The following is a 24,923-nucleotide window of genomic DNA, read 5'->3' on the forward strand; positions in this document are numbered from 1 at the left end:
AGGTAGCGACAGCATTGTGGCAAGCAGCTGCCAGGATTCGGCCTTTAAAGTTGGATTCAGCCTTTTCAAACCTATTAAATAAGTTCTTAAATCCAGCTAGTAAGAATCAAGATGTCTGGATTCGGCATTAATCGATGTAGTTTACACGGGTGAAGTTCGATCAGATGGAGGAGCGATAAAGTACACGTCCAACTACGACGACGATTATGACAATAATCAAACAATCCAATCCAATTGCCAAAGGTTTCCATTCCAAAATTTGATAGTAACTAATTAAAATGGCAACAATTCCATGACATTTTTTATAAAATGGTTCATGAATAAGCGATACCAAAAATACAAAAAATGTGGTATCTTAAGGCTAATTTATCTGGAGAAGCAGAAAGATTAGTCATGCATTTAGAGTTAACAGAAGTTAACTACGACACTGCGTGGACAATGCTGAAAGATCGTTTCAATAATAAACGGGTATTGTCTACCGCAATATTTGAAAAACTCTTTGATCATCCTAATGTAACAAATGATTCCCAATCAATAAGAAATCTGCATAAAAATGTTAATGAATCATTGCAAGCACGAAGGAACATGGGAATTATGACTGACACATGGGATCCGGTTTTAATCTTTCATATGACAAGAAAATTAGACCGAATTACTCATACTCTTTTTTCTCAAAAAGGGCATAGCATATACAAATGCGATAAATTTAAGGAAACTCCTCCTGCTGAAAGGCTGGCAAGGGTCCAGCGAAAGAAATTGTGTGTCAATAGCTTAAAGGTAGACCACATGTCTAGATATACATGCATTAAATGTAACTAAAAACACAATACGTTGTTACATTTAAGTAACGGAAAATCTAATACTGAACAAAAAACAACTGCTTCTGCTGCGACAAACAGTATTGAGAAAAAGTACACACTGTTAGCAACGGCTACAGTGACAGTACAAGGTACAAATCGAGAAGGAGACTTTCGAGCGCTCCTCGATTCCGGTTCACAGATCAATTTAATCTCGGAATGATTAGTAAAGTGGTTATCATTAAAACTCTCCCCAACAAATTTACGGATTGAGGGAATTGGAGGCCAGCTCGAATAAGCAAAGGACGCGTCAGTGTGTTACCCAAATCAAAACATAGTGACTTCGAAACAAGAGTTGAAGCCTTTGTTCTTCTGCACATGGTGGCAGATCAACCCACTGAACAATTAAAAAAAATTTTGTTCGACCAGGAAAAATTGATTTTTTGCCATGCGCAGAACATCATTTTTCCATTATAAAACCGGAGCAGATAAAAACATATCCAGGTTTTTCTATTCTGCAAAATACTGAATTGGGTTGGATTGTTGCTGGAAAGGTTAACATGAGTGCAATAATGCCGAGGAAGCGAAATCATCGTTGGAAAAGTTTTGAAAGTTGGACCAATTAGAGCCGATAAGAAACTACAGGACTCCAGAAGAAAGGCACTGCGAAAAGCACTTTATTGATAATCTTCAGCACGTACAAGATGGCAGATTAATGGTCAGATTAGCGTTTTTTGAAGATCCTTCAGCCCTGGGCAATTCTTGCGATATCGCTACAAGGCGCTTCTATTCATTGGACAAAAGGACCGGTCCAGAAATAAAGAGGGTGTACAACGAATATATGGCAGAATTTAAAAAATTTGGCCAAATAAAGCAAGTTATGCCGGAACAAATACCGAAGGCTCACTACTTCATCCCTCATCATTGTATTCTGAAACCAGAGTGCATTACTACGAAATTAAGATAAGTCTTTGATGCCTCCTGTAAAACGTCGTCAGGAAAATCTTTGAATGACGTGCTGCATCCAGGACCAGTTGTTCAGAGTGATCTGTTCTCTATATTATTGACATTCAGAACTCACAAATATGTCTATGTATGTCTATGTATATATGTAGATAGCGGTTTGCACAAAGCATAGGCACATTTTTTTAAGATACAGCTCGGTACAAGATCCGGGCCAGAAGAGAAAGAGTGCTTGATTGTTTGCAAATTTTGTAAAACATCGTCCTCACTAATTAGGGGTGTGAAAAAGCAATTGGAGTGAGGGAGAGGGTATGGGAAGGGAGAGGTGTTATCTTAACTAAAAGAAGAGTACGTGGACTGGAAGAATTGTGCGAATAAGTTCGCATTATCGGAGTCGCTAGAGGCGGATACTGTATCAAGATGAACGCATGATGGAAATAGTTGCGATTTTCGTTTCGAATTAACAAATGCGAAGAACTGCTTGGGATTCTGCAACGGTTTAGGTAACTGTTGTAACAATCGGAATTGTGGACTACAAAATTTGAACGAGCAATTAGATACCTAGAATGGTCAACTTGCAGCCCAGTTCTCTTATATTTCTTAAAAAGCCTAGACATGTTGTTTTTAAGGAAAAAGAGTCGACGAGAGAACCACGGAGGCTTATGAGACTCGTTTCCAGTGGGAAATGAGGGAACGAACTTATCGAAGGCTGAATATTGTAAGCTATAAAACTGGTCTACAATATGCGAGGAATTATCATTTGAATCCATAAAAGACCAATCGAGTTTGGATAAATGACTATTCATTTCAGCAAATTTAGCTCTGCGAAAACAGCGAAAAGTTGCTGGTTCGATTTCGGGACATGACAGTAAAGGAGCTGATGCTTCTAAAGTAACCTCAAGTGTAGGATGATACGCATCTTCAGGATTGGAGAGAGGGCTAATTCGAGTTACATATGCATTTGCGAACTCCGAGGCAAAAATAAGGTCTAAAACTTTGCTAGAGCAGTTCATGACTGAGTTCAGTTGACCTAATGAAAGATCAATAAGACCGTGTACAAACTCATGCGCTGTGGAAGGAACAAGAGCACTTGAATCAGTTGAGGGCATCCAAGAAAGGGCGGGGAGATTAAAGTCACTCATAACAATAAGATGATCGTTATCGCCAAGGGTAGTATGAATACTCTGTATTTGATCCAAATGTTGGAGGTAGAGGCTAATATCAGACCGGGGAGGAATGTATGAGCATGATACGAAAACAAAATAATCATAAAGCTTAATCCGAACAGCGACAAACTCTAATGTACTATCCGTACCAATTATCGGAATACGTTGGGAGACAAGATTGGACTTGACGGCAATGAGAACACCACCGCCAAGACGCACTGAGCGGTCACATCTATAGATTACATAATTACCAGAAAGATTTCGCAGTCAGACACAGAAGAATTAGGCCATGTTTCGGTAAAAGCAATCACATTGGCATTAAAGGAGACACTGCTCACGTGCAGTTTACTAAGTTTGCCCAATAAACTGCGAACGGTCTGGTAGTGTAGAGAAAAATAATTATTTAGTTTTTTGAAGCATTGTTTGAAGGAATCTGAGGCCCGTGAACCCAAGGATTGTGCTTGTGTACATATTCGTGAACAATTACATGTTCAGGCCATATAGAAACATCTATAACCTTATCGAGGTGTTCCTCAGTAAGTCCAATTTTAAACGAAGATATCTCACGTCTTTGCTTAAACTTGAACTTCAAGACGGTAAGTACGGATCGAGAAACATTCAGTTTGCTGCTCAGGTAGTTTTTGACGTCATTTTCAGAAGCGCCAGGATTAAGGCGGGAGACAAAAATTAGTTTTTTTTTGTGCAACGCCCGATAAGGGCATGGGAACCCTTTGAGCTACTCCACATAAGGTTGACTGTGATGGAGTCGTGTTCGTATTAGCAGGCGTCAAAATTATGCCAGAGCCAACTGCAGCAGCACGCGACGTAGATGCCTGGTCAAAGTTGACGGGATGTAGATCAGCAGGTGCGATGGGTTCGGGCGGTCCAAAAGAGTCCGCGGCAGGTGTAAGTCCAAGGGAGGCGTCTGCCGCGTCTGCAGCTGTCAGTAACAACAGTAGAGGCATTACTGGTAGCCAAGCGGTAGGATTCCAGTGTTGGAACATAACCAGAGCTGACAGCAGTTGAAGCAGTAGATGAATGAGCCGCGGATTGCAGACAGGAAGATGCTCCGGTGTCCGGTCCGGAATCGGCAGCAACGGGAACGCGATCCGAGGTAGCGACAGCATTGTGGCAAGCAGCTGCCAGGATTCGGCCTTTAAAGTTGGATTCAGCCTTTTCAAACCTATTAAATAAGTTCTTAAATCCAGCTAGTAAGAATCAAGATGTCTGGATTCGGCATTAATCGATGTAGTTTATACGGGTGAAGTTCGATCAGATGGAGGAGCGATAAAGTACACGTCCAACTACGACGACGATTATGACAATAATCAAACAATCCAATCCAATTGCCAAAGGTTTCCATTCCAAAATTTGATAGTAACTAATTAAAATGGCAACAATTCCATGACATTTTTTATAAAATGGTTCATGAATAAGCGATACCAAAAATACAAAAAATGTGGTATCTTAAGGCTAATTTATCTGGAGAAGCAGAAAGATTAGTCATGCATTTAGAGTTAACAGAAGTTAACTACGACACTGCGTGGACAATGCTGAAAGATCGTTTCAATAATAAACGGGTATTGTCTACCGCAATATTTGAAAAACTCTTTGATCATCCTAATGTAACAAATGATTCCCAATCAATAAGAAATCTGCATAAAAATGTTAATGAATCATTGCAAGCACGAAGGAACATGGGAATTATGACTGACACATGGGATCCGGTTTTAATCTTTCATATGACAAGAAAATTAGACCGAATTATTCATACTCTTTTTTCTCAAAAAGGGCATAGCATATACAAATGCGATAAATTTAAGGAAACTCCTCCTGCTGAAAGGCTGGCAAGGGTCCAGCGAAAGAAATTGTGTGTCAATAGCTTAAAGGTAGACCACATGTCTAGATATACATGCATTAAATGTAACTAAAAACACAATACGTTGTTACATTTAAGTAACGGAAAATCTAATACTGAACAAAAAACAACTGCTTCTGCTGCGACAAACAGTATTGAGAAAAAGTACACACTGTTAGCAACGGCTACAGTGACAGTACAAGGTACAAATCGAGAAGGAGACTTTCGAGCGCTCCTCGATTCCGGTTCACAGATCAATTTAATCTCGGAATGATTAGTAAAGTGGTTATCATTAAAACTCTCCCCAACAAATTTACGGATTGAGGGAATTGGAGGCCAGCTCGAATAAGCAAAGGACGCGTCAGTGTGTTACCCAAATCAAAACATAGTGACTTCGAAACAAGAGTTGAAGCCTTTGTTCTTCTGCACATGGTGGCAGATCAACCCACTGAACAATTAAAAAAAATTTTGTTCGACCAGGAAAAATTGATTTTTTGCCATGCGCAGAACATCATTTTTCCATTATAAAACCGGAGCAGATAAAAACATATCCAGGTTTTTCTATTCTGCAAAATACTGAATTGGGTTGGATTGTTGCTGGAAAGGTTAACATGAGTGCAATAATGCCGAGGAAGCGAAATCATCGTTGGAAAAGTTTTGAAAGTTGGACCAATTAGAGCCGATAAGAAACTACAGGACTCCAGAAGAAAGGCACTGCGAAAAGCACTTTATTGATAATCTTCAGCACGTACAAGATGGCAGATTAATGGTCAGATTAGCGTTTTTTGAAGATCCTTCAGCCCTGGGCAATTCTTGCGATATCGCTACAAGGCGCTTCTATTCATTGGACAAAAGGACCGGTCCAGAAATAAAGAGGGTGTACAACGAATATATGGCAGAATTTGAAAAATTTGGCCAAATAAAGCAAGTTATGCCGGAACAAATACCGAAGGCTCACTACTTCATCCCTCATCATTGTATTCTGAAACCAGAGTGCATTACTACGAAATTAAGATAAGTCTTTGATGCCTCCTGTAAAACGTCGTCAGGAAAATCTTTGAATGACGTGCTGCATCCAGGACCAGTTGTTCAGAGTGATCTGTTCTCTATATTATTGACATTCAGAACTCACAAATATGTCTATGTATGTCTATGTATATATGTAGATAGCGGTTTGCACAAAGCATAGGCACATTTTTTTAAGATACAGCTCGGTACAAGATCCGGGCCAGAAGAGAAAGAGTGCTTGATTGTTTGCAAATTTTGTAAAACATCGTCCTCACTAATTAGGGGTGTGAAAAAGCAATTGGAGTGAGGGAGAGGGTATGGGAAGGGAGAGGTGTTATCTTAACTAAAAGAAGAGTACGTGGACTGGAAGAATTGTGCGAATAAGTTCGCATTATCGGAGTCGCTAGAGGCGGATACTGTATCAAGATGAACGCATGATGGAAATAGTTGCGATTTTCGTTTCGAATTAACAAATGCGAAGAACTGCTTGGGATTCTGCAACGGTTTAGGTAACTGTTGTAACAATCGGAATTGTGGACTACAAAATTTGAACGAGCAATTAGATACCTAGAATGGTCAACTTGCAGCCCAGTTCTCTTATATTTCTTAAAAAGCCTAGACATGTTGTTTTTAAGGAAAAAGAGTCGACGAGAGAACCACGGAGGCTTATGAGACTCGTTTCCAGTGGGAAATGAGGGAACGAACTTATCGAAGGCTGAATATTGTAAGCTATAAAACTGGTCTACAATATGCGAGGAATTATCATTTGAATCCATAAAAGACCAATCGAGTTTGGATAAATGACTATTCATTTCAGCAAATTTAGCTCTGCGAAAACAGCGAAAAGTTGCTGGTTCGATTTCGGGACATGACAGTAAAGGAGCTGATGCTTCTAAAGTAACCTCAAGTGTAGGATGATACGCATCTTCAGGATTGAAGAGAGGGCTAATTCGAGTTACATATGCATTTGCGAACTCCGAGGCAAAAATAAGGTCTAAAACTTTGCTAGAGCAGTTCATGACTGAGTTCAGTTGACCTAATGAAAGATCAATAAGACCGTGTACAAACTCATGCGCTGTGGAAGGAACAAGAGCACTTGAATCAGTTGAGGGCATCCAAGAAAGGGCGGGGAGATTAAAGTCACTCATAACAATAAGATGATCGTTATCGCCAAGGGTAGTATGAATACTCTGTATTTGATCCAAATGTTGGAGGTAGAGGCTAATATCAGACCGGGGAGGAATGTATGAGCATGATACGAAAACAAAATAATCATAAAGCTTAATCCGAACAGCGACAAACTCTAATGTACTATCCGTACCAATTATCGGAATACGTTGGGAGACAAGATTGGACTTGACGGCAATGAGAACACCACCGCCAAGACGCACTGAGCGGTCACATCTATAGATTACATAATTACCAGAAAGATTTCGCAGTCAGACACAGAAGAATTAGGCCATGTTTCGGTAAAAGCAATCACATTGGCATTAAAGGAGACACTGCTCACGTGCAGTTTACTAAGTTTGCCCAATAAACTGCGAACGGTCTGGTAGTGTAGAGAAAAATAATTATTTAGTTTTTTGAAGCATTGTTTGAAGGAATCTGAGGCCCGTGAACCCAAGGATTGTGCTTGTGTACATATTCGTGAACAATTACATGTTCAGGCCATATAGAAACATCTATAACCTTATCGAGGTGTTCCTCAGTAAGTCCAATTTTAAACGAAGATATCTCACGTCTTTGCTTAAACTTGAACTTCAAGACGGTAAGTACGGATCGAGAAACATTCAGTTTGCTGCTCAGGTAGTTTTTGACGTCATTTTCAGAAGCGCCAGGATTAAGGCGGGAGACAAAAATTAGTTTTTTTTGTGCAACGCCCGATAAGGGCATGGGAACCCTTTGAGCTACTCCACATAAGGTTGACTGTGATGGAGTCGTGTTCGTATTAGCAGGCGTCAAAATTATGCCAGAGCCAACTGCAGCAGCACGCGACGTAGATGCCTGGTCAAAGTTGACGGGATGTAGATCAGCAGGTGCGATGGGTTCGGGCGGTCCAAAAGAGTCCGCGGCAGGTGTAAGTCCAAGGGAGGCGTCTGCCGCGTCTGCAGCTGTCAGTAACAACAGTAGAGGCATTACTGGTAGCCAAGCGGTAGGATTCCAGTGTTGGAACATAACCAGAGCTGACAGCAGTTGAAGCAGTAGATGAATGAGCCGCGGATTGCAGACAGGAAGATGCTCCGGTGTCCGGTCCGGAATCGGCAGCAACGGGAACGCGATCCGAGGTAGCGACAGCATTGTGGCAAGCAGCTGCCAGGATTCGGCCTTTAAAGTTGGATTCAGCCTTTTCAAACCTATTAAATAAGTTCTTAAATCCAGCTAGTAAGAATCAAGATGTCTGGATTCGGCATTAATCGATGTAGTTTACACGGGTGAAGTTCGATCAGATGGAGGAGCGATAAAGTACACGTCCAACTACGACGACGATTATGACAATAATCAAACAATCCAATCCAATTGCCAAAGGTTTCCATTCCAAAATTTGATAGTAACTAATTAAAATGGCAACAATTCCATGACATTTTTTATAAAATGGTTCATGAATAAGCGATACCAAAAATACAAAAAATGTGGTATCTTAAGGCTAATTTATCTGGAGAAGCAGAAAGATTAGTCATGCATTTAGAGTTAACAGAAGTTAACTACGACACTGCGTGGACAATGCTGAAAGATCGTTTCAATAATAAACGGGTATTGTCTACCGCAATATTTGAAAAACTCTTTGATCATCCTAATGTAACAAATGATTCCCAATCAATAAGAAATCTGCATAAAAATGTTAATGAATCATTGCAAGCACGAAGGAACATGGGAATTATGACTGACACATGGGATCCGGTTTTAATCTTTCATATGACAAGAAAATTAGACCGAATTATTCATACTCTTTTTTCTCAAAAAGGGCATAGCATATACAAATGCGATAAATTTAAGGAAACTCCTCCTGCTGAAAGGCTGGCAAGGGTCCAGCGAAAGAAATTGTGTGTCAATAGCTTAAAGGTAGACCACATGTCTAGATATACATGCATTAAATGTAACTAAAAACACAATACGTTGTTACATTTAAGTAACGGAAAATCTAATACTGAACAAAAAACAACTGCTTCTGCTGCGACAAACAGTATTGAGAAAAAGTACACACTGTTAGCAACGGCTACAGTGACAGTACAAGGTACAAATCGAGAAGGAGACTTTCGAGCGCTCCTCGATTCCGGTTCACAGATCAATTTAATCTCGGAATGATTAGTAAAGTGGTTATCATTAAAACTCTCCCCAACAAATTTACGGATTGAGGGAATTGGAGGCCAGCTCGAATAAGCAAAGGACGCGTCAGTGTGTTACCCAAATCAAAACATAGTGACTTCGAAACAAGAGTTGAAGCCTTTGTTCTTCTGCACATGGTGGCAGATCAACCCACTGAACAATTAAAAAAAATTTTGTTCGACCAGGAAAAATTGATTTTTTGCCATGCGCAGAACATCATTTTTCCATTATAAAACCGGAGCAGATAAAAACATATCCAGGTTTTTCTATTCTGCAAAATACTGAATTGGGTTGGATTGTTGCTGGAAAGGTTAACATGAGTGCAATAATGCCGAGGAAGCGAAATCATCGTTGGAAAAGTTTTGAAAGTTGGACCAATTAGAGCCGATAAGAAACTACAGGACTCCAGAAGAAAGGCACTGCGAAAAGCACTTTATTGATAATCTTCAGCACGTACAAGATGGCAGATTAATGGTCAGATTAGCGTTTTTTGAAGATCCTTCAGCCCTGGGCAATTCTTGCGATATCGCTACAAGGCGCTTCTATTCATTGGACAAAAGGACCGGTCCAGAAATAAAGAGGGTGTACAACGAATATATGGCAGAATTTGAAAAATTTGGCCAAATAAAGCAAGTTATGCCGGAACAAATACCGAAGGCTCACTACTTCATCCCTCATCATTGTATTCTGAAACCAGAGTGCATTACTACGAAATTAAGATAAGTCTTTGATGCCTCCTGTAAAACGTCGTCAGGAAAATCTTTGAATGACGTGCTGCATCCAGGACCAGTTGTTCAGAGTGATCTGTTCTCTATATTATTGACATTCAGAACTCACAAATATGTCTTTACTGCAGACATAAAAAAAATGTATCGCCAAGTATGGTTGAATCCAAATGATCAATTTAACCAAATGATTGTTTGGCGATAAGATTCAAATGAACCAATAAAGTATTATAGGTGAAAGAGAGTGACATATGGCCCAACATCAGCTCCGTTCCTGGCCACTAAATGTTTGGAACATTAAGCCAATATTAATTCTGAAAAATGGCCACTAAGAGGAGCGTCATTAAAAAGCGATTTTTATGTGGATGATTGCTTAACCGGAGCAGACACGATACAGGACGCAGCAAGGATTCAACAAGAACTAAATAAAATCCTGCTCCCGTGCGGATTGAAACTAAGAAAATGGTGCTCCAATACACACCAATTATTAAAAGGATTCCTACCTGAAGACGTCGTCAGCACCATAAATCTGGGTGCAGCTCTAGAACATACCAGTGTAAAAACATTGGGAATTATATGGACTCTAAAGGACGATCATGTGTGTGGCAGGGCTTAAGAGCAAAAAACTCAGAGCATTACTAAATAGTGGTATCCTCTGAGGTCGGTCAAATCTTCCACGTCCCACGAAAACAGGAGCTACACATATTCGTGGATGCTTCTGAGAGCGCATTTGGTGCAGCTGTTTACGTAAGAGCCACTTATAAAAACAAACAAACAACTGTACGTTTGTTGTGCGCTAAGTCAAGAGTAGCGCCTCTACAAAAACAAACCCTACCACGGTTGGAGTTGTGCGCGGCTGTTCTGGGAGCCGAACAAGCCGACAAAGTCAAAAAGGATCTAGGATTTAACACAGAATCAGGGACCGTAAATAATCATTATTTGAGATTTTTATTTTAAAAGGCCTACTGAGGTTCTTACAAGTTTTAATCAACAATTTAACTGGATTTTTAATCACTTTATAGACATGAACCAATAACAGTTAATTTGCTTTCTAGATTTGTTGAAATGCATATACTTTGTGGACAAGAGTAAAAAGAACGTTATTTTTGACGTTTAAAACAAAATATCACAGTAGTCTTTTTAAAATAAAAATCTCAAATAATTATTATTTACGGTCCCTGCACAGAGTCCATTAAAACATATTACTGGACAGATTCAACAATAGTGCTTTGTTGGACCGATGCAAAGGCATCGAATTTCCATACATTCGTTGCAAATAGATTGTCCAAAATACAAGACACATCCAGTCCAAACCAAAGGAGACATGTGTCATCAAATCTCAACGCAGATGTGTTATTAAGAGGAATCCCCACATCTCAATAAGGCGCACACACTTTATGGTTATACGGACCACTCTTTCTTCACGGACCTGAAGAGAAATTGCCATCCCTCTTTAAGGCCCCTAAAGACAACAGAATCTCATTGGAGAGAAAAAAAAAATAGTCACTCTCGCAGCAAGTTCGGAATGAGACGAATTATACCGTATCAACCACGGAAACTCATTTAATGGTCAACAACGTATAATTGCCTATATGTTACGATTCTGTTATCGTAAAAACAGGAACGATACAGTGCTGCTAGAGTTGGACGAATTGGAACAAGCCAGGAGGATAATAGTACGATGTCTACAACAAGCTGACTTCGCAGATGACCTGAAACATTTACATCGACATCCTGAACGACCGTTACCCAGCAGCTGTAAGGTGTCCTCTCTCTTTACTTGCACTTGGACGAAAACTCTATTATTAAAGTAGGAACAAGAAAAGAAAACGCAACAAATTCTCGTTATGCAAAGAATCCATCTTTATTGCCTTACAACGACGAAATTGTGAAAATGTTGTTATCAAAACTACATACCAAAAATATGCATTGTGGCCAAAATACCTTGAAGGGTATTGCTCGACAACAATATCAAATTGTCAAAGGCACTTTCATGGCTAGGAATATAGACATTAAATGCATTCCATGCACAAGATATCGTCCGAAGCTGATGTCGCAAATTATAGGAAAACTACCTGAGCATAGGGTCTCTCAAAATAGACCATTCCTAAACTCTGGAGTGGATTTTTGTGGACCCTTCAAGATTCATCACAAGGTCCGAGACAAGCGACCTGACAAAGCATACATTTCAAAACTCAGTATGTAGTTGCAGGCATTAAAAAACATTTTCTTCGCCTTCCCACATCTGGAAAAAATTGAATTATTGGGATATAAAATATTTGGTTTAAGATAAACACCATTTTTTGAAATAGTTTAATGAATAGTTTTTGAATAGTTTAATAATTAATAATAGCCAAAATACAAACACGTTGGTCTGGCGACCGAGAGAGAGGAGCAAGACAGGTTGATTATAAAGATTGAAGGGTTGAGAATCAAATTTTACAGAGAGAGAGAGAGAGACACGGGAGAGACACGTACATACTACATATATATTTACATATAGTCCTTTGCGCGAAGAGAGACCGAATGTAAGCAGGGCAGATCATGACAATTTTAAGAAGAAGAGAGCGAGAGACAGGAGCATAATATGAAAGGGTTAATAATCGGGTTTCAGATCGGGTGATCGGATGCATACATATTTACATGCCACACAAGAAGGAAGGGAGGGACGAAGGAGTATTGCCTTGTAGTGACCCTCGACATCCGGAATGCGTTCAACATGGCGGATTGGGGAAGGTCGCTGGAGTCACTAAGGTCCTTCAACATCCCCGGGTACTTGCTGAACGTAGTCCACAGCTACTTCAGCAAAAGGCAGCTGTCAGTCGACACCTCATCCGGACCAAGGATCTACGAGGTCACTGCCGGAGTTCCACAGGGTTCGGTGCTCGGGCCTTTGCTGTGGAACACTATGTACGACGGTGTCCTAAAGCTCCCAATGCCAAGCAACACCAGCATAGTCGGCTTCGCCGATGACGTGGCGCTGGTAGTGGTTTCCAAGCATGTGCCAACTATTGTCGCGACTGCCAACAGTGCGATCAAAGCGGTGGAGGCGTGGCTTTCTGTGGCGGGCTTGGAACTGGCAGCACAGAAAACGGAGGCTGTCCTAATCACGCGCAGGAGAGTGGTGGAGACGGCGGAGATCCTGGTCGGTGGGACCACAATTCAGTCGCAGCGTGCCCTGAAGTATCGCGGAGTAATGCTAGACACACGCCTGTCGTTCCGCGAGCACCTCGAGTACGCGAACAAGAAAGCGAGCGAGACGACAAGATCGCTCTGCAGGATCCTGCTGAACACGAGATGGCCGAAGCAGGACAAGAGGATACTCCTCGCGAGCGTGGTCGGGTCACAATTGCTGTACGCGGCACTGGAGTGGGCGGAGGCCACGGCTAAGAATAGCTACATGCGAGAGGTCAACTCGACATATCGTCTGTGCGCTATCAGAATATCGTGCGCCTTTAGAACCATCTCTGACGATGCGGTTCTAGTCATCGCTGGCCAAGTCCCGCTGGGAGAACTGGTACGGGAATCCAAGATGATCCGAGGGCCAAAGCCGAGGCCAGGGCCCGCTCCAGAATGCAGAGCGTCAGCAACTGGCAGAAAGCATGGGATATCTCGAGCAATGGACGGTGGACCCACAAGCTCATCCCTTGCATCGAGGCGTGGGTAAATCGCAAGCATGCGGGATTGCGGAGGACGCTCAGCACGTCCTGTTTGAGTGCCACCGGTTCAACCACGAGCGCCAAGTGCTGGAGGAGATAGAAGGGGCAAGAGTCCAACCTGAAACCCTCGTTCCCCTGATGATAGGGAACCAAAGAACGTGGAAGGCGGCAGCAGCATTCGCAGCAAGAGTTTTGCGGACTCTGCGATCGCTGGAGAGGGAAAGGAGAGGAGCAGCGATTTAGGTGGCCATTTTTCGCGCGAAGCAATGCCTTGCGGCGGTACCGTGGCCCGTCGCCCCTAATCCCGCATAGTCAATATTGTTAGATTAGATAATCCTTGTTGTTAATAACGGAATACATAAAAAAAAACACTCATATATGTATCTAATGGCTGTGTGTGTAAAATACGCATTTTTTGTATATATTTATTTTGTGCGTGTGTTTTTTTTTTTTTTTTTTTTTGTTTTTGGGGGGGAAAAGCATCGAAAGCCAACTCGGAGCTGGGCTAGCTTGCCGAAGTCTGGGACTCTAACCCAGTAAAAACTCCACCCCCTCCCCGCTTCCCCGGCGGTACTGCCGTTAGGTATTACTTCGCCGGGGGGGGAATGCCCTTAGGGCTCTCTAGGATTCTATCCTATTGGAATTTCGCAGTCTTTCTGCGATGCGCAATTTTTTGAGTACTATTGTGGCCATGTTGCATACAGCAGACCAATTTTCTTCTGAGTCAAGCACAATATCCACCAGGTTACAAGCGGCTGGCGTCCTCCCAACCCTCATGCTCAGATCTCTTCGTTCATTTTCAAATCTCGGACAGACAAAAAACACGTGTTCTGCGTCTTCGTTATCCGCCTCGCAGAGTGGACAGTGCGGATAACTTTCATGCTTATTTAAAGCATCCATGTCCTGTCAACAGTTGCGTTAAGTAGAAGTCCACATGTCCATGCTTCCTTCCCAGCCATCTCTGCAGTTCTGGGATAAGCTTATACGTCCAACGTCCTGTGCTACTTCGTTCCCATCTCTCTTGCCACTTCGCAATGGTAAGTTCTCTGCACCTTTTCCGTAGGGGTTCAGCAGGTGCGATTCCTGAGCTGCCTGCTCGGATCTCCACTGATTCCAGTGCCAGCAGGTCGATCGGTATGATTCCCGATATTACCAATGCCGCATCATGGGATACCGTGCGGAACGCACAGCATACCCGCAGGGCACACAGCCTCTGCACGGAGTCGGCTTCTTGCATATAACTTTCCGTTTCAGTGGCTCGGGCCCATATGGGAGCAGCGTACATCAGCGTCGATGTGACAACGCTTACCAGTAATCTCCGACCTAGTTGCCTCGAACCCCGAGTATTTGCCATAATCCTCGAGATTGCGGCCGCGGTCCTACCTGCCTTGCCACTAGCGTACGCTAGATGATCTTTGAAGGTTAGCCGGTGGTCAATCATGACACCCAAGTATTTTAGGCTTGGGCGAGATTTTATTGTGGCTTCTCCAATTTTGATAGTTGCCGTCTCTACTACCTGCCTGCTACTTATCAGGACTGCTTCCGTCTTGTGCGCTGCCAAGGTGAGTCCCTTGGCGTCGAGCCATGCGCTTGCTCGTTTCCCAGCTTCGTTGCAGAATCTCTGCGCATCTGGGAGTTTCTTTGCAGAAACTACTATGGCTACGTCATCGGCAAAGCCAATGAGTCGTGCCCCTTCGGGCATCGTGATCCTAAGGATCCCATCGTACATGGCATTCCATAACAATGGGCCTAGGACTGATCCTTGTAGGACTCCCCCGCTCACCCTGTGGGTCGATTGCCCGGAATCAGTTTCGTACAGGAGCAGGCGGCCTTCGAAGTAGCTCGCTATTACTCTCTGTATATACATTGGAACATTTAGGTTCCTCAATGCATTTAGCGTGTGGTCCCAGCTAGCGGAGTTGAATGCGTTTTTAACATCAGCGTTGCCGCTATGCAGTACTGCTTAGTGCCGTACAGCCACCTTTTCCTCTCGATGGCTTTATATGCGATTTCACACAGTTTACCGACGGCGTCGATGGTACATAGTCCCTTCCGAAAACCGTACTGCATCTCTGAGAGGCCGTTGGTTTCGACAAGGGCACCTTCTAGCCGGGAGTGGATTATTCTTTCGAAAATTTTACCCACCGTATCTAGCATGCAGAGTGGCCTATATGAAGAAGGCTCCTCCGCCGGCTTGTCCCCTTTTGGTATGAGTACCAACCGCTGTTGTTTCCAGCGACTAGGGAACACACCTTCTGCTAGGCATGCGTTATACATTTCAACATACTCCTTTGCGTTTGCCATTATGGCAATTTTAAGGACTTTATTCGGGATGCCATCTGGTCCCGGTGCCTTGTCGTCCGGTATTACCTTCAATACCCGGAGGACTTCTTCGGCACTTGTGAGTTTTATGCTCGCAGGGTTCACGATCTCTGAGGTTCGCGCCATACTCTCTTGCTCTGGGAATAGTGTTTCCACTATCCTTTTTAGGGCGACTGGGCATGTCGGCGATGGCCTACTAAATACCCGAAGCCGTTTTGTGACGAGTTTATATGCGAAGCCCCATGGGTTGGAGTCTATTTCTTCGCATATATTATTAAAGCACCTGCGTTTGCTTTCTTTTATGGTTTTCTCCAGGGCTCGTCTTTTTTCCCTGAAAACTAGTTGTAGTGACTCAAAGTCGGGCCTTCCTCTTGAGCGTTGGTATGCGCGTCTTGCCCTGTGGCAGTCTTTCCTGGCTTCCGCAATGGATTGGTTCCACCAGTATGCTGGTCTTCTTCCTGATGGGTTTCTACCCTTTCTCTGCATAGATGCATCACAGGCTAGCTTGGTGTAGTCTGCGATGTGATTTGCCCGTTCTTCAGCTGAACCGCTAGTGGAGAGGTCCTCGAAAAACATCTGTACCATCTCCACGTCTAGCGTTTCTATTTTGTACCCTGCCACGGTCCTAGGAACGAGTGGTGGGCCATTTCTGGACTTTATCGTGCTGATTATTGCTGCATGGTCACTACCCATGTAGGTGTCAATAACCTCCCAGCTGGAGCCCGCGGCCAATCCAGCGCTCACAAATGTGAGGTCAATGATGGAACTGGTGCCGGCTCTAGAAAAAGTCGGTTTCGTTCCAGAGTTTAGCAGCACTAGGTCAAGTGCGGCGAAGCTCCTAAGAAGTGCCTTTCCCCTCGGATTTGTTCGGGCAGAGCCCCAATCGGTAGCCCAGGCGTTAAAGTCCCCGTCTCTTACGGCTGGGCGATTTTCCCGGGCATCTTCTGCAATCTCTTCGAGTACAGATATTGCCTCGGGAAGGCTATGGCTTGGCGGCAGGTAACAGCTATAGAACGCTATCCCATTCACATGGGCCCTAGCGAAGCAATTTCCGCTTTTTTCCTGCTAATCTGAAGCTTCGGATTTCCGCAGCTCCATATTGCCGATTTTTTACTATTATCTGCAATCCATTCTCCGGAATTTTTATTCCTGTATTGCTCGCTTATGAGTGCAATGTCTACGTTTTCCTCGATGACATTTTGCTCCAGCAACAATTGGGCAACCGCACAGTGGTTTAGGTTTATTTGAAGGAACTTAATTTACCCCTAAGCCTTGCATTTCCCACTCATTCTCCTTCTTGCGTTTGCAGAGCATGCAGCAGGCCTTTGCCTTGCAGCCTCTGGCTTGGTGCTCCTTTGCGCCGCAGTTGTAGAAGCATTTTGAGCAGTCCTCTTGGATCCTGCAGTTCCCTGCTATATGGCCAAACTCCATACACTTAAAACACCTTTTAGGTGTTATCTTTGGGCGGATTCTGCACGAAGTCCGACCCAGCCTGATTTGTCCCTTCTCATGAGCCGTCTCCCTGTGTCGGGCGTGACTCTAAGTGTGGCGGTTTGCGTGCCACCGTATGCCGCCCTTAGACTCATCACCGCGGATTCTGGCAGCTCCACATCGAACTGTGATTTAACCGCACATAGAATGTCCGTTTTTCGCGGCACCGGTGTGGGCGGAGGCCACGGCTAAGGATAGCTACATGCGAGAGGTCAACTTAAAATATCGTCTGTGCGCTATCAGAATATCGTGCGCCTTTAGAACCATCTCTGACGATGCGGTTCTAGTCATCGCTGGCCAAGTCCCGCTGGGAGAACTGGCACGGGAATCCAAGGATATCCGCACCACCCTGAGTCTCATCCAGGAAGATCCGAGGGCCAAAGCCGAGGTCAGGGCCCGCTCCAGAATGCAGAGCATCAGCAACTGGCAGAAAGCATGGGATATCTCGAGCAAAGGACGGTGGACCCACAAGCATCGAGGCGTGGGTAAACCGCAAGCAAGGCCAGGTGGACTACTACCTAACGCAGGAGCTAAGCGGGCACGGCTGCTTCCGGAGCTACCTAAAGCAGTACGGACACGAGACGGAGGATGGGTGCCCGGAGTGCGGTAGCGGGATCGCGGAGGACGCTCAACACGTTCTGTTTGAGTGCCACCGGTTTAACCACGAGGGCCAAGTGCTGGAGGAGATAACCGGGACAGAAGTCCAACCTGAAACCCACGTTCCCCTGATGATAGGGAACCAAAGGACGTGGGAGGCAGCAACAGCATTCGCAGTAAGCGTTCTGCGGACACTGCGATTGCTGGAGAGGGAAAGGAGAGGAGCAGCGGTTTAGGTGGCCATTTTTCGCGCGAAGCAATGCCTTGCGGCGGTACCGTGCGAAGTCGCCCCTAATCACGCATATTCAATATTGTTAGTGTAGATAATCATTGTTATTGCTTAAGAATTAATGCAGTAATTGCAAACATTGTTGTTTTATTTCCATCCGATATTTCCCGCTAAGGAATAGGGAATACCTTTAATGCTTTGTATCGATATATCGTAAGTTAAGTAGGCGATAACTATGTATCTCTACTGCTCATCCCTAAGAACACACACATACATTGAAACCATTGAAATTTACACGTGAGGTTAAGCGCCGAAACTTTGGAGTTTTTACCAGGCCAAATAAAAAGGTTAAATGCAGTCCACTCTTTGTCTTATTCGCAAACATTTTGGTCCTTCGAGACGGTCTCGTTTTAGTTTTCTAAACAATTAGTGGTAAAATTCTCGTTCCTAAACTTCACATTTTTGGTGAAATCGGGCTTAACCTCAAACATTGAAATGTCGCTGCAAGCAGTGAAAACACAACTTGGGTTTTGCAAGGCGCAAATCACACACGCACATGGTCGGGCCTCGGAATTCATATCAACCGTAACAGCTTTGGACACTTTGGAACATCATCTTCGCCGGATCATGGACACGGTCGACCAACTTCTAAAGCTGTCGGCGGAAACTTACTCCCTCTCGGAAGACGAGGATTTGTCCGAACCCGACGATTTACCCGAGTACGAAACCAATTACTACGAATTGCACGCTGTGTTATCAGATGCCATAGCAGAAAGGAAACGGACAAACCCACATTTATCTACCCTAATCGGCAACGGGGAGGACCCACTTGAACGACTGGCTACCTCGCAGGCACAACTGGTGGCTTCGCAGACACAGTTCTTGGAGCACGTTCGGGAATCACATACACACACGGACTTGAGGTTTGAAAAGATCAAGATTCCTACTTTTCGAGGCAACTACAAAGATTGGCCTCAATTTTGTGATCTCTTTCTGGGATCGGTGGATCGACGAGAAAACCTAACAAGCTGCCAGAAATTCCACTACTTGAAGTCTTATTTGGATGGAGATGCTCTCAACTTGGTGAAGCACATTGCCGTAACCGAGGAGAATTATGCGGAAGCCTGGGACAAACTGGTCCATCGGTACGACAAAAAGCCACTTATAACGCGTTCGTTAATTGCGGGATTTTTGGCGTTACCCAACGTTGCAGCTTCGGGAGTGGCTGCCCTGCGCAAGCTAGCCGATACAGCAGACGAATCTATTCGAGGATTACACGCACTTGGATGCGATCAGCGGGACCCATAGCTAATCCACATACTACTAGGCAAATTAGATATGGACACCCGTCAATCTTGGGCGGAACGGCAAGAAGGCTGCTCGAACGACGTGAAGACCGGGACCTTCTTGGAATCGCTCTGGAATCTTGTCAATCGACTCCCAAGGCATACGGGAGATGCACCGCCAACGTACACGTCGCTGGTGAAGCTTCCAAACGATCACAAAACCTTTGTATTGTCTGCACCCAACAGCATTCGATAATGGCTTGCACTCAATTTCTATCAATGGAAATACCAGATCGTCGATCATTCGTAAAGCTTCACAAATTGTGCTTTAATTGTTTGAGTCGCAACCATGTCGCTAGGCAGTGCACTTCGAAATTCAGATGTCGGCTCTGCAAAGGATCACATCATACATTGGTACATCAAGAATCACAAGGGGAACGTGAGCCCACAGCTTCGAACTCATCGGACAGCAGCGGCACAAGAACTGAATATCGAACTTTTCCGTAGAGACTGCATTTCTTGCTCGAGCGCAGACCATGATGCCCACCATACTAGCTCATGTGGACAGATGTGGTACACGGACGCTGAGCCGAATTCTTTTGGATTCGGGATCAACCATTACATTGGCCACGGAGGCATTCATTCAACGCATTGGCGCACATCGTACCCACGCGCGCATTTCGGTTATGGGTATTTCTTCTCAAGCCGCAGGTACAACTCGAGGATGTGCAAAAATTCAACTGCAATCAAGAGTCTCGCAGGAGGACAGGAGATTAAAGTTCTTATTATGAGTTCTTTAACTGCATCTGTAACAGCCAAAGAGGTACAAATACAAAATTGGCGAGACCTACAAGGACTAGATTTGGCTGACCCCACGTTCGCCACCCCTGGAGACATTGATGTCATTATCGGATCGGACCAGCTATGGAGCTTCTTTACTGGCCAACGAAAACTGTTAAGTAAACCTAATTTGTTCGCACTTAACACGTTCTTTGGTTGGGTAATTACAGGGGGACTTCAAAAAGGTAGCTGAAAAACCGGAACAAGCGCATCATGCTCAGGTCGATTTGGACGAGGCGGTGAGGGCATTCATGGAAATGGACACTATTCAGCCCAGTCAGGCAACTATCGACGCATGTGATCCCGTGGAGCAGCTTTTTGTCGACTCCCACAAACGAGATCAGGACGGCGTATACATTGTGAAGTACCCGTTCAAGAAGGATATGCCGACTATTCAAGACCCTTCTCTGCGACAGGCTTTGAATCGATTTGCAATGTTGGAACTCAAATTTCGCCGGAACCCAGCATTGAAAAATCAATATTGTGAATTTATGAAGGATTATTTGCAACGGGGGCACATGGGAGTGCTGGATAAACCCCAGCTCAACCTGCCGGAGAAAAATTGCTTTTATCTAGCTCACCATGCCGTCCTCAAAGCGGAAAGTTCCACAACCAAATGTCGTGTGGTATTTGATGGATCCGGTAAGAATATCACTGGCCATTCTCTCAACGATCGCTTACACATCGGCCCGCCGATTCAACGAGATCTCTTCGGAGTTTGTTTGAGATTCCGACAATATCAATATGTGGTTTGTACGGACATTGAGAAAATGTTCCGGGGCATAAAGATAGCTCCCGAACATTCTGATTATCAACGGATTGTTTGGCGAGAGGATGAGAAGGACCCGCTTCAGCACTATCGGCTGCTAACTGTAACGTACGGGCTAGCACCATCACCTTTTCTGGCAGTAAGAGTTCTTAAACAATTGGCAGACGACTATCAGCACCGATATCCACTGGCAGCTTCCTCACTATTAACGGATGCATACGTTGACTCATGAAACTGCAGAAGGAACTTGTCGGGCTGCTGGCGGAGGCCAGATTCAACTTCCGAAAGTGGAGTTCCAATTGCAAGACACTTATGGATACCCTACCGAAGGAGGATTGCGCTTTCCAAGCAGGCACCACTCAATCAAACAAGGTGAAAACATTGGGTCTACTTTGTGATCCCGATACGGACACATTTTCAACATCTCCACGATCAATTATTGTTCTACAATTGCCCACCAAGCGGACCTTACTATCAGAGCTCTCCAAGATATATGATCCATTGGGTATTGTATCCCCCGCTACAGTTATGATGAAGATACTCTTTCAAGAATGTTGGCTCTGTTCTCTAAGCTGGGATGAACCTTTGACTGAAAATATTGCCAGGCGATGGAGCATATTAGCAGGCGAGCTGTCAATGTTGGCACAATGTCCAATCCCTCGATACTTGGCCAGACCCTCGCAAGCTATTGAGCTGCATGGATTTGCGGATGCCTCTTCACAAGCAGTCGGAGCCGTTGTATACAGTCGAGTTGCAACAGGGATGGAAACGCTTGTCACGCTAATAGCAGCCAAGACTCGGGTAGCTCCTATTAAAGCCATTTCGACACCGCGACTGGAACTAACAGCAGCTCATCTACTAGCCAAACTACTAACGCTCGTCAAGTCGTCTTTGTCAATCCCGATTACCGGAACCTTTTGTTGGACGGACTCTGAGGTCGTTCTTCACTGCCTGTCAGCCCCACCTCGACGATGGAACACCTTCGTATGCAACCGGACGGCTGAAATATTGACAGAGTATCCCAGAAGCTGCTGGAACCATGTACGTTCGGAGGATAACCCAGCGGATTGCGCGTCCCGCGGTCTGCTCCCTTCGACATTGCAGGATCATACTCTATGGTGGACAGGACCTAACTGGTTAGCGGAATCGCCGTCTTTGTGGCCCACCGGCAAAAACGGGCAGACTCGAAAGCTGCCTGTAGAGGCACTTTGTGAAGAAAAACCGGGCAAGCAACTCAATTTCTCACTGGAAGCTACTCATCAGGATATTCTCGATGGTTTAAGTCACAAACTTTCGAGTTGGATTCAGCTTTTACGAGTTGTTAGCTACGTTTTTCGCTTCATAAGCAAAATGCGCTCCAAGGTGAATGAACGTCTTACCAAAAACTCGGATCTCCAGATGTCATCGCAACAAGCTGTTTCACATAGCGGATTCTTGCAACTAAGGACTTGCAGTACGCTCGGGAGAAATTGTTAAAACACATGTGTTTATTGGGGGCGTCGCAAATCGTTTTTTCTAGGTGAAGGCAGCTTCGTCGGCGTTGCGGCTGTTGCAAGGTAGCCGGTGGCAAGCTGTGGGGGAGAGAATTGAAAACACTCGACGATCGCGAAGCGCGAGAGAAAGGAGAACACACTGACTTTTCGTAATTAGCGCGGACCGGCCGGGCGATGTATTTCGTAGAGTTTACAATGAGAACTGAAACTTAAGCTAATGAGCGCTGTGCTTCAGAGCGCTGTGGAGAGATCCCGGGCGTGGGAAGGCGGGAGTGCGGTCGGTAAAGCTGCACCTACGCCGAGTTGTGGGAGCAGCCGCCCTAACCATTGAAGAATTGTCAACAGTGCTCGCACAAATTGAAGCTATTCTCAATTCACGACCACTGGCCCAGGTCAGCGATCACACTGTCGATCCACTTACGCCAGCTCACTTTTTGATTGGTCAGCCATATACAGCGGTACCTGAGCCTTCTTAACTGGACGCGCAGATGAATCGATTGGACCGGTGCACTGTGGGGCGCCTAGAACAAAAAGCCTGCCAAAATGGTTTTTTTTTTTAAGATTTTCCAAAATGTTGCAATGCAACTTTAAAAACAATTAAATTCTCTATACAAATCCAAAGGAAAGAGTGATCAGTAATGAATGGTTCTCCCACTACAGATTTATAAAGTGGATTTTTCGAAACATAATTTTAGCCAATAAGAAAAAAAGGTATTTTTACACATCTTTAAAATTTTTCTGAAAGCGCCCAAGGGCCTTAGTTGTATATGTAACGATTGAAATTTTAAGAGCAACCAATTCTTAAAATATTAAAAAAACTATAAAAATTTTAGATACATAATTACTATTTTTTTTTAATTTTTTAAAAGGGTTATCCGCGCGCCCTAACATCATGAAGATATTTTACTTATGTGAAGGTATTGATGAAGATAATGATAAATTAATAAACAAATTTGGGGTTATAATTTTAAATTATGTTATTTTACTAAAAATACAGATATGAAATAAATACCGGTTTCTACCAGTTTTTTTTTTAAATAAGCTATATTTCCTTGATTGATTCTATGTCATCTATAAGATATCATTGACCAATTAAAAAAAAGGTAAGCATAGAGCTAAAATGATAAATTATGCCTTAATCCCAATTTATATGAACCAATATTGAAATAGAACTGAGACATTCATCTTTGTAATAAGCGTTTATATGGCAGCTATAAGTTATAGTTGACTGATTTGAATAATTTTTTTTTTCAAAAATCAAGTTAAATTAAAAAAAAATATATATAATATTTATATTTTTTTTCTTAAAAAAACAATTTTTTTTTCTTAAAAGTTTTCTACAACAAAAAAATTACACTAAAAAAATTCACCCTATGATGTTTTTTTACATATTTAATTGCCTTAAGAATGCCCCATCAAAAGATATTTGCTATAGGGCTCCGCTGATTTAAGGCAGACTTTTGGCTTTTTCGTCCCACTGTGCGGCGGGTATAGCAAGAAAACATAGTCCAAAAAATAAGGGTCCTTATGTAATTGACAATGTCTTAAGGAATGACAGATATTTGCTTAAAGATTTCGATGGGTTTCAGTTATCTCGAAGTCCCTATCAAGGTGTGTGAAGTGTTAATAATATTCCCCACTGGATGAAAGAATAATAATAGAATATAAAAATGAATTGTATAGATTGTAAGCAATATAAAACAAAAAGCAATATAAATTGTAAATAGTGGGATATCTCAAAGTTAGGACGGCCGAGTTGTAAGAGGCTAGGTGTAATATAGTACATTATGTAACATTCTGTTTGTATTATTGTAGGGGAGAGTGGGGTAATTTCGTCACAGGGGCAATTTCGTCACCTGCAATATCTCGGAATCCATAAGTCTTACAAATATATAATTTTTTTTGTTTTAGTCCCTCAAGACGGCATGACACAACCAATGCATTTTTTTTGCACAGAAGGCCAAGATAATTAAGCTATAATATTAAATGTGTTTTAACAGTTCAAAAGCTACATTTAGTTCTCGACGAAATTTTTTCTGTATGCCACAGTTCAAAAGGAATAAGATACACGATTTTTTATATAATACACAGTGCTATAATGTGCATTTCTGCGTTAGTGATTTTTAACTTCGCGCCTAATTTCGGAAGAAAAATAATTATTTCTAAAAAAGTACTGTCTGGGGAAATTTCGCCACCCTATGCTTAGGGTAAATTCGCACCTATTTTAAATATTTTTTTATTTGACGAGCTGGCTAACGAACAGACTACCGGCAGCAGCAACAAATATAGGACGTCAACAAAAATGGTACGCTTGATCAGTGTAGCATACTTACAGGCGTAAAGTTCCCTACATTTTTCAGGTGACGAAATTGCCCCAATGGTGTGGTGATTTTACC

General features: G+C 43.4%; 3 protein-coding genes across 3 annotated transcripts; all 3 read left to right on the forward strand.

The window, feature by feature from the left end:
- Positions 1–17,515: 17,515 nt before the first annotated feature.
- Positions 17,516–18,146, forward strand: LOC138914878 (uncharacterized). Its single transcript, XM_070219576.1, has 2 exons — positions 17,516–17,701; positions 17,769–18,146. The coding sequence occupies exons 1-2, from the start codon at positions 17,516–17,518 to the stop codon at positions 18,144–18,146; spliced, it is 564 nt and encodes a 187-aa protein (XP_070075677.1).
- Positions 18,147–18,634: 488 nt separating this feature from the next.
- On the forward strand, positions 18,635–19,447 carry LOC138914879 (uncharacterized). Its single transcript, XM_070219577.1, has one exon. The coding sequence runs from the start codon at positions 18,635–18,637 to the stop codon at positions 19,445–19,447; it is 813 nt and encodes a 270-aa protein (XP_070075678.1).
- Positions 19,448–19,774: 327 nt separating this feature from the next.
- Positions 19,775–23,003, forward strand: LOC138914880 (uncharacterized). The gene is made up of 4 exons (XM_070219578.1): positions 19,775–19,864; positions 20,436–21,173; positions 21,275–22,487; positions 22,765–23,003. The coding sequence occupies exons 1-4, from the start codon at positions 19,775–19,777 to the stop codon at positions 23,001–23,003; spliced, it is 2,280 nt and encodes a 759-aa protein (XP_070075679.1).
- Positions 23,004–24,923: the final 1,920 nt, after the last annotated feature.

This window comes from Drosophila takahashii, chromosome 2L (assembly GCF_030179915.1).
Source record: "Drosophila takahashii strain IR98-3 E-12201 chromosome 2L, DtakHiC1v2, whole genome shotgun sequence".
NCBI classification, from domain to species: domain Eukaryota; kingdom Metazoa; phylum Arthropoda; class Insecta; order Diptera; family Drosophilidae; genus Drosophila; species Drosophila takahashii.

Coding starts and splice junctions, on each gene's coding strand:
- LOC138914878 (XM_070219576.1), top strand. CDS start 17,516: ATGCGAGAGGTCAACTTAAAATATCGTCTGTGCGCTATCAGAATATCG. Junction 17,702..17,768: donor ATCCGAGGGCCAAAGCCGAG/GTCAGGGCCCGC, acceptor TCTCGAGCAAAG/GACGGTGGACCCACAAGCAT.
- LOC138914879 (XM_070219577.1), top strand. CDS start 18,635: ATGTCGCTGCAAGCAGTGAAAACACAACTTGGGTTTTGCAAGGCGCAA.
- LOC138914880 (XM_070219578.1), top strand. CDS start 19,775: ATGTCGCTAGGCAGTGCACTTCGAAATTCAGATGTCGGCTCTGCAAAG. Junction 21,174..21,274: donor CACCATCACCTTTTCTGGCA/GTAAGAGTTCTT, acceptor ATGAAACTGCAG/AAGGAACTTGTCGGGCTGCT. Junction 22,488..22,764: donor CTTGCAACTAAGGACTTGCA/GTACGCTCGGGA, acceptor TGTGCTTCAGAG/CGCTGTGGAGAGATCCCGGG.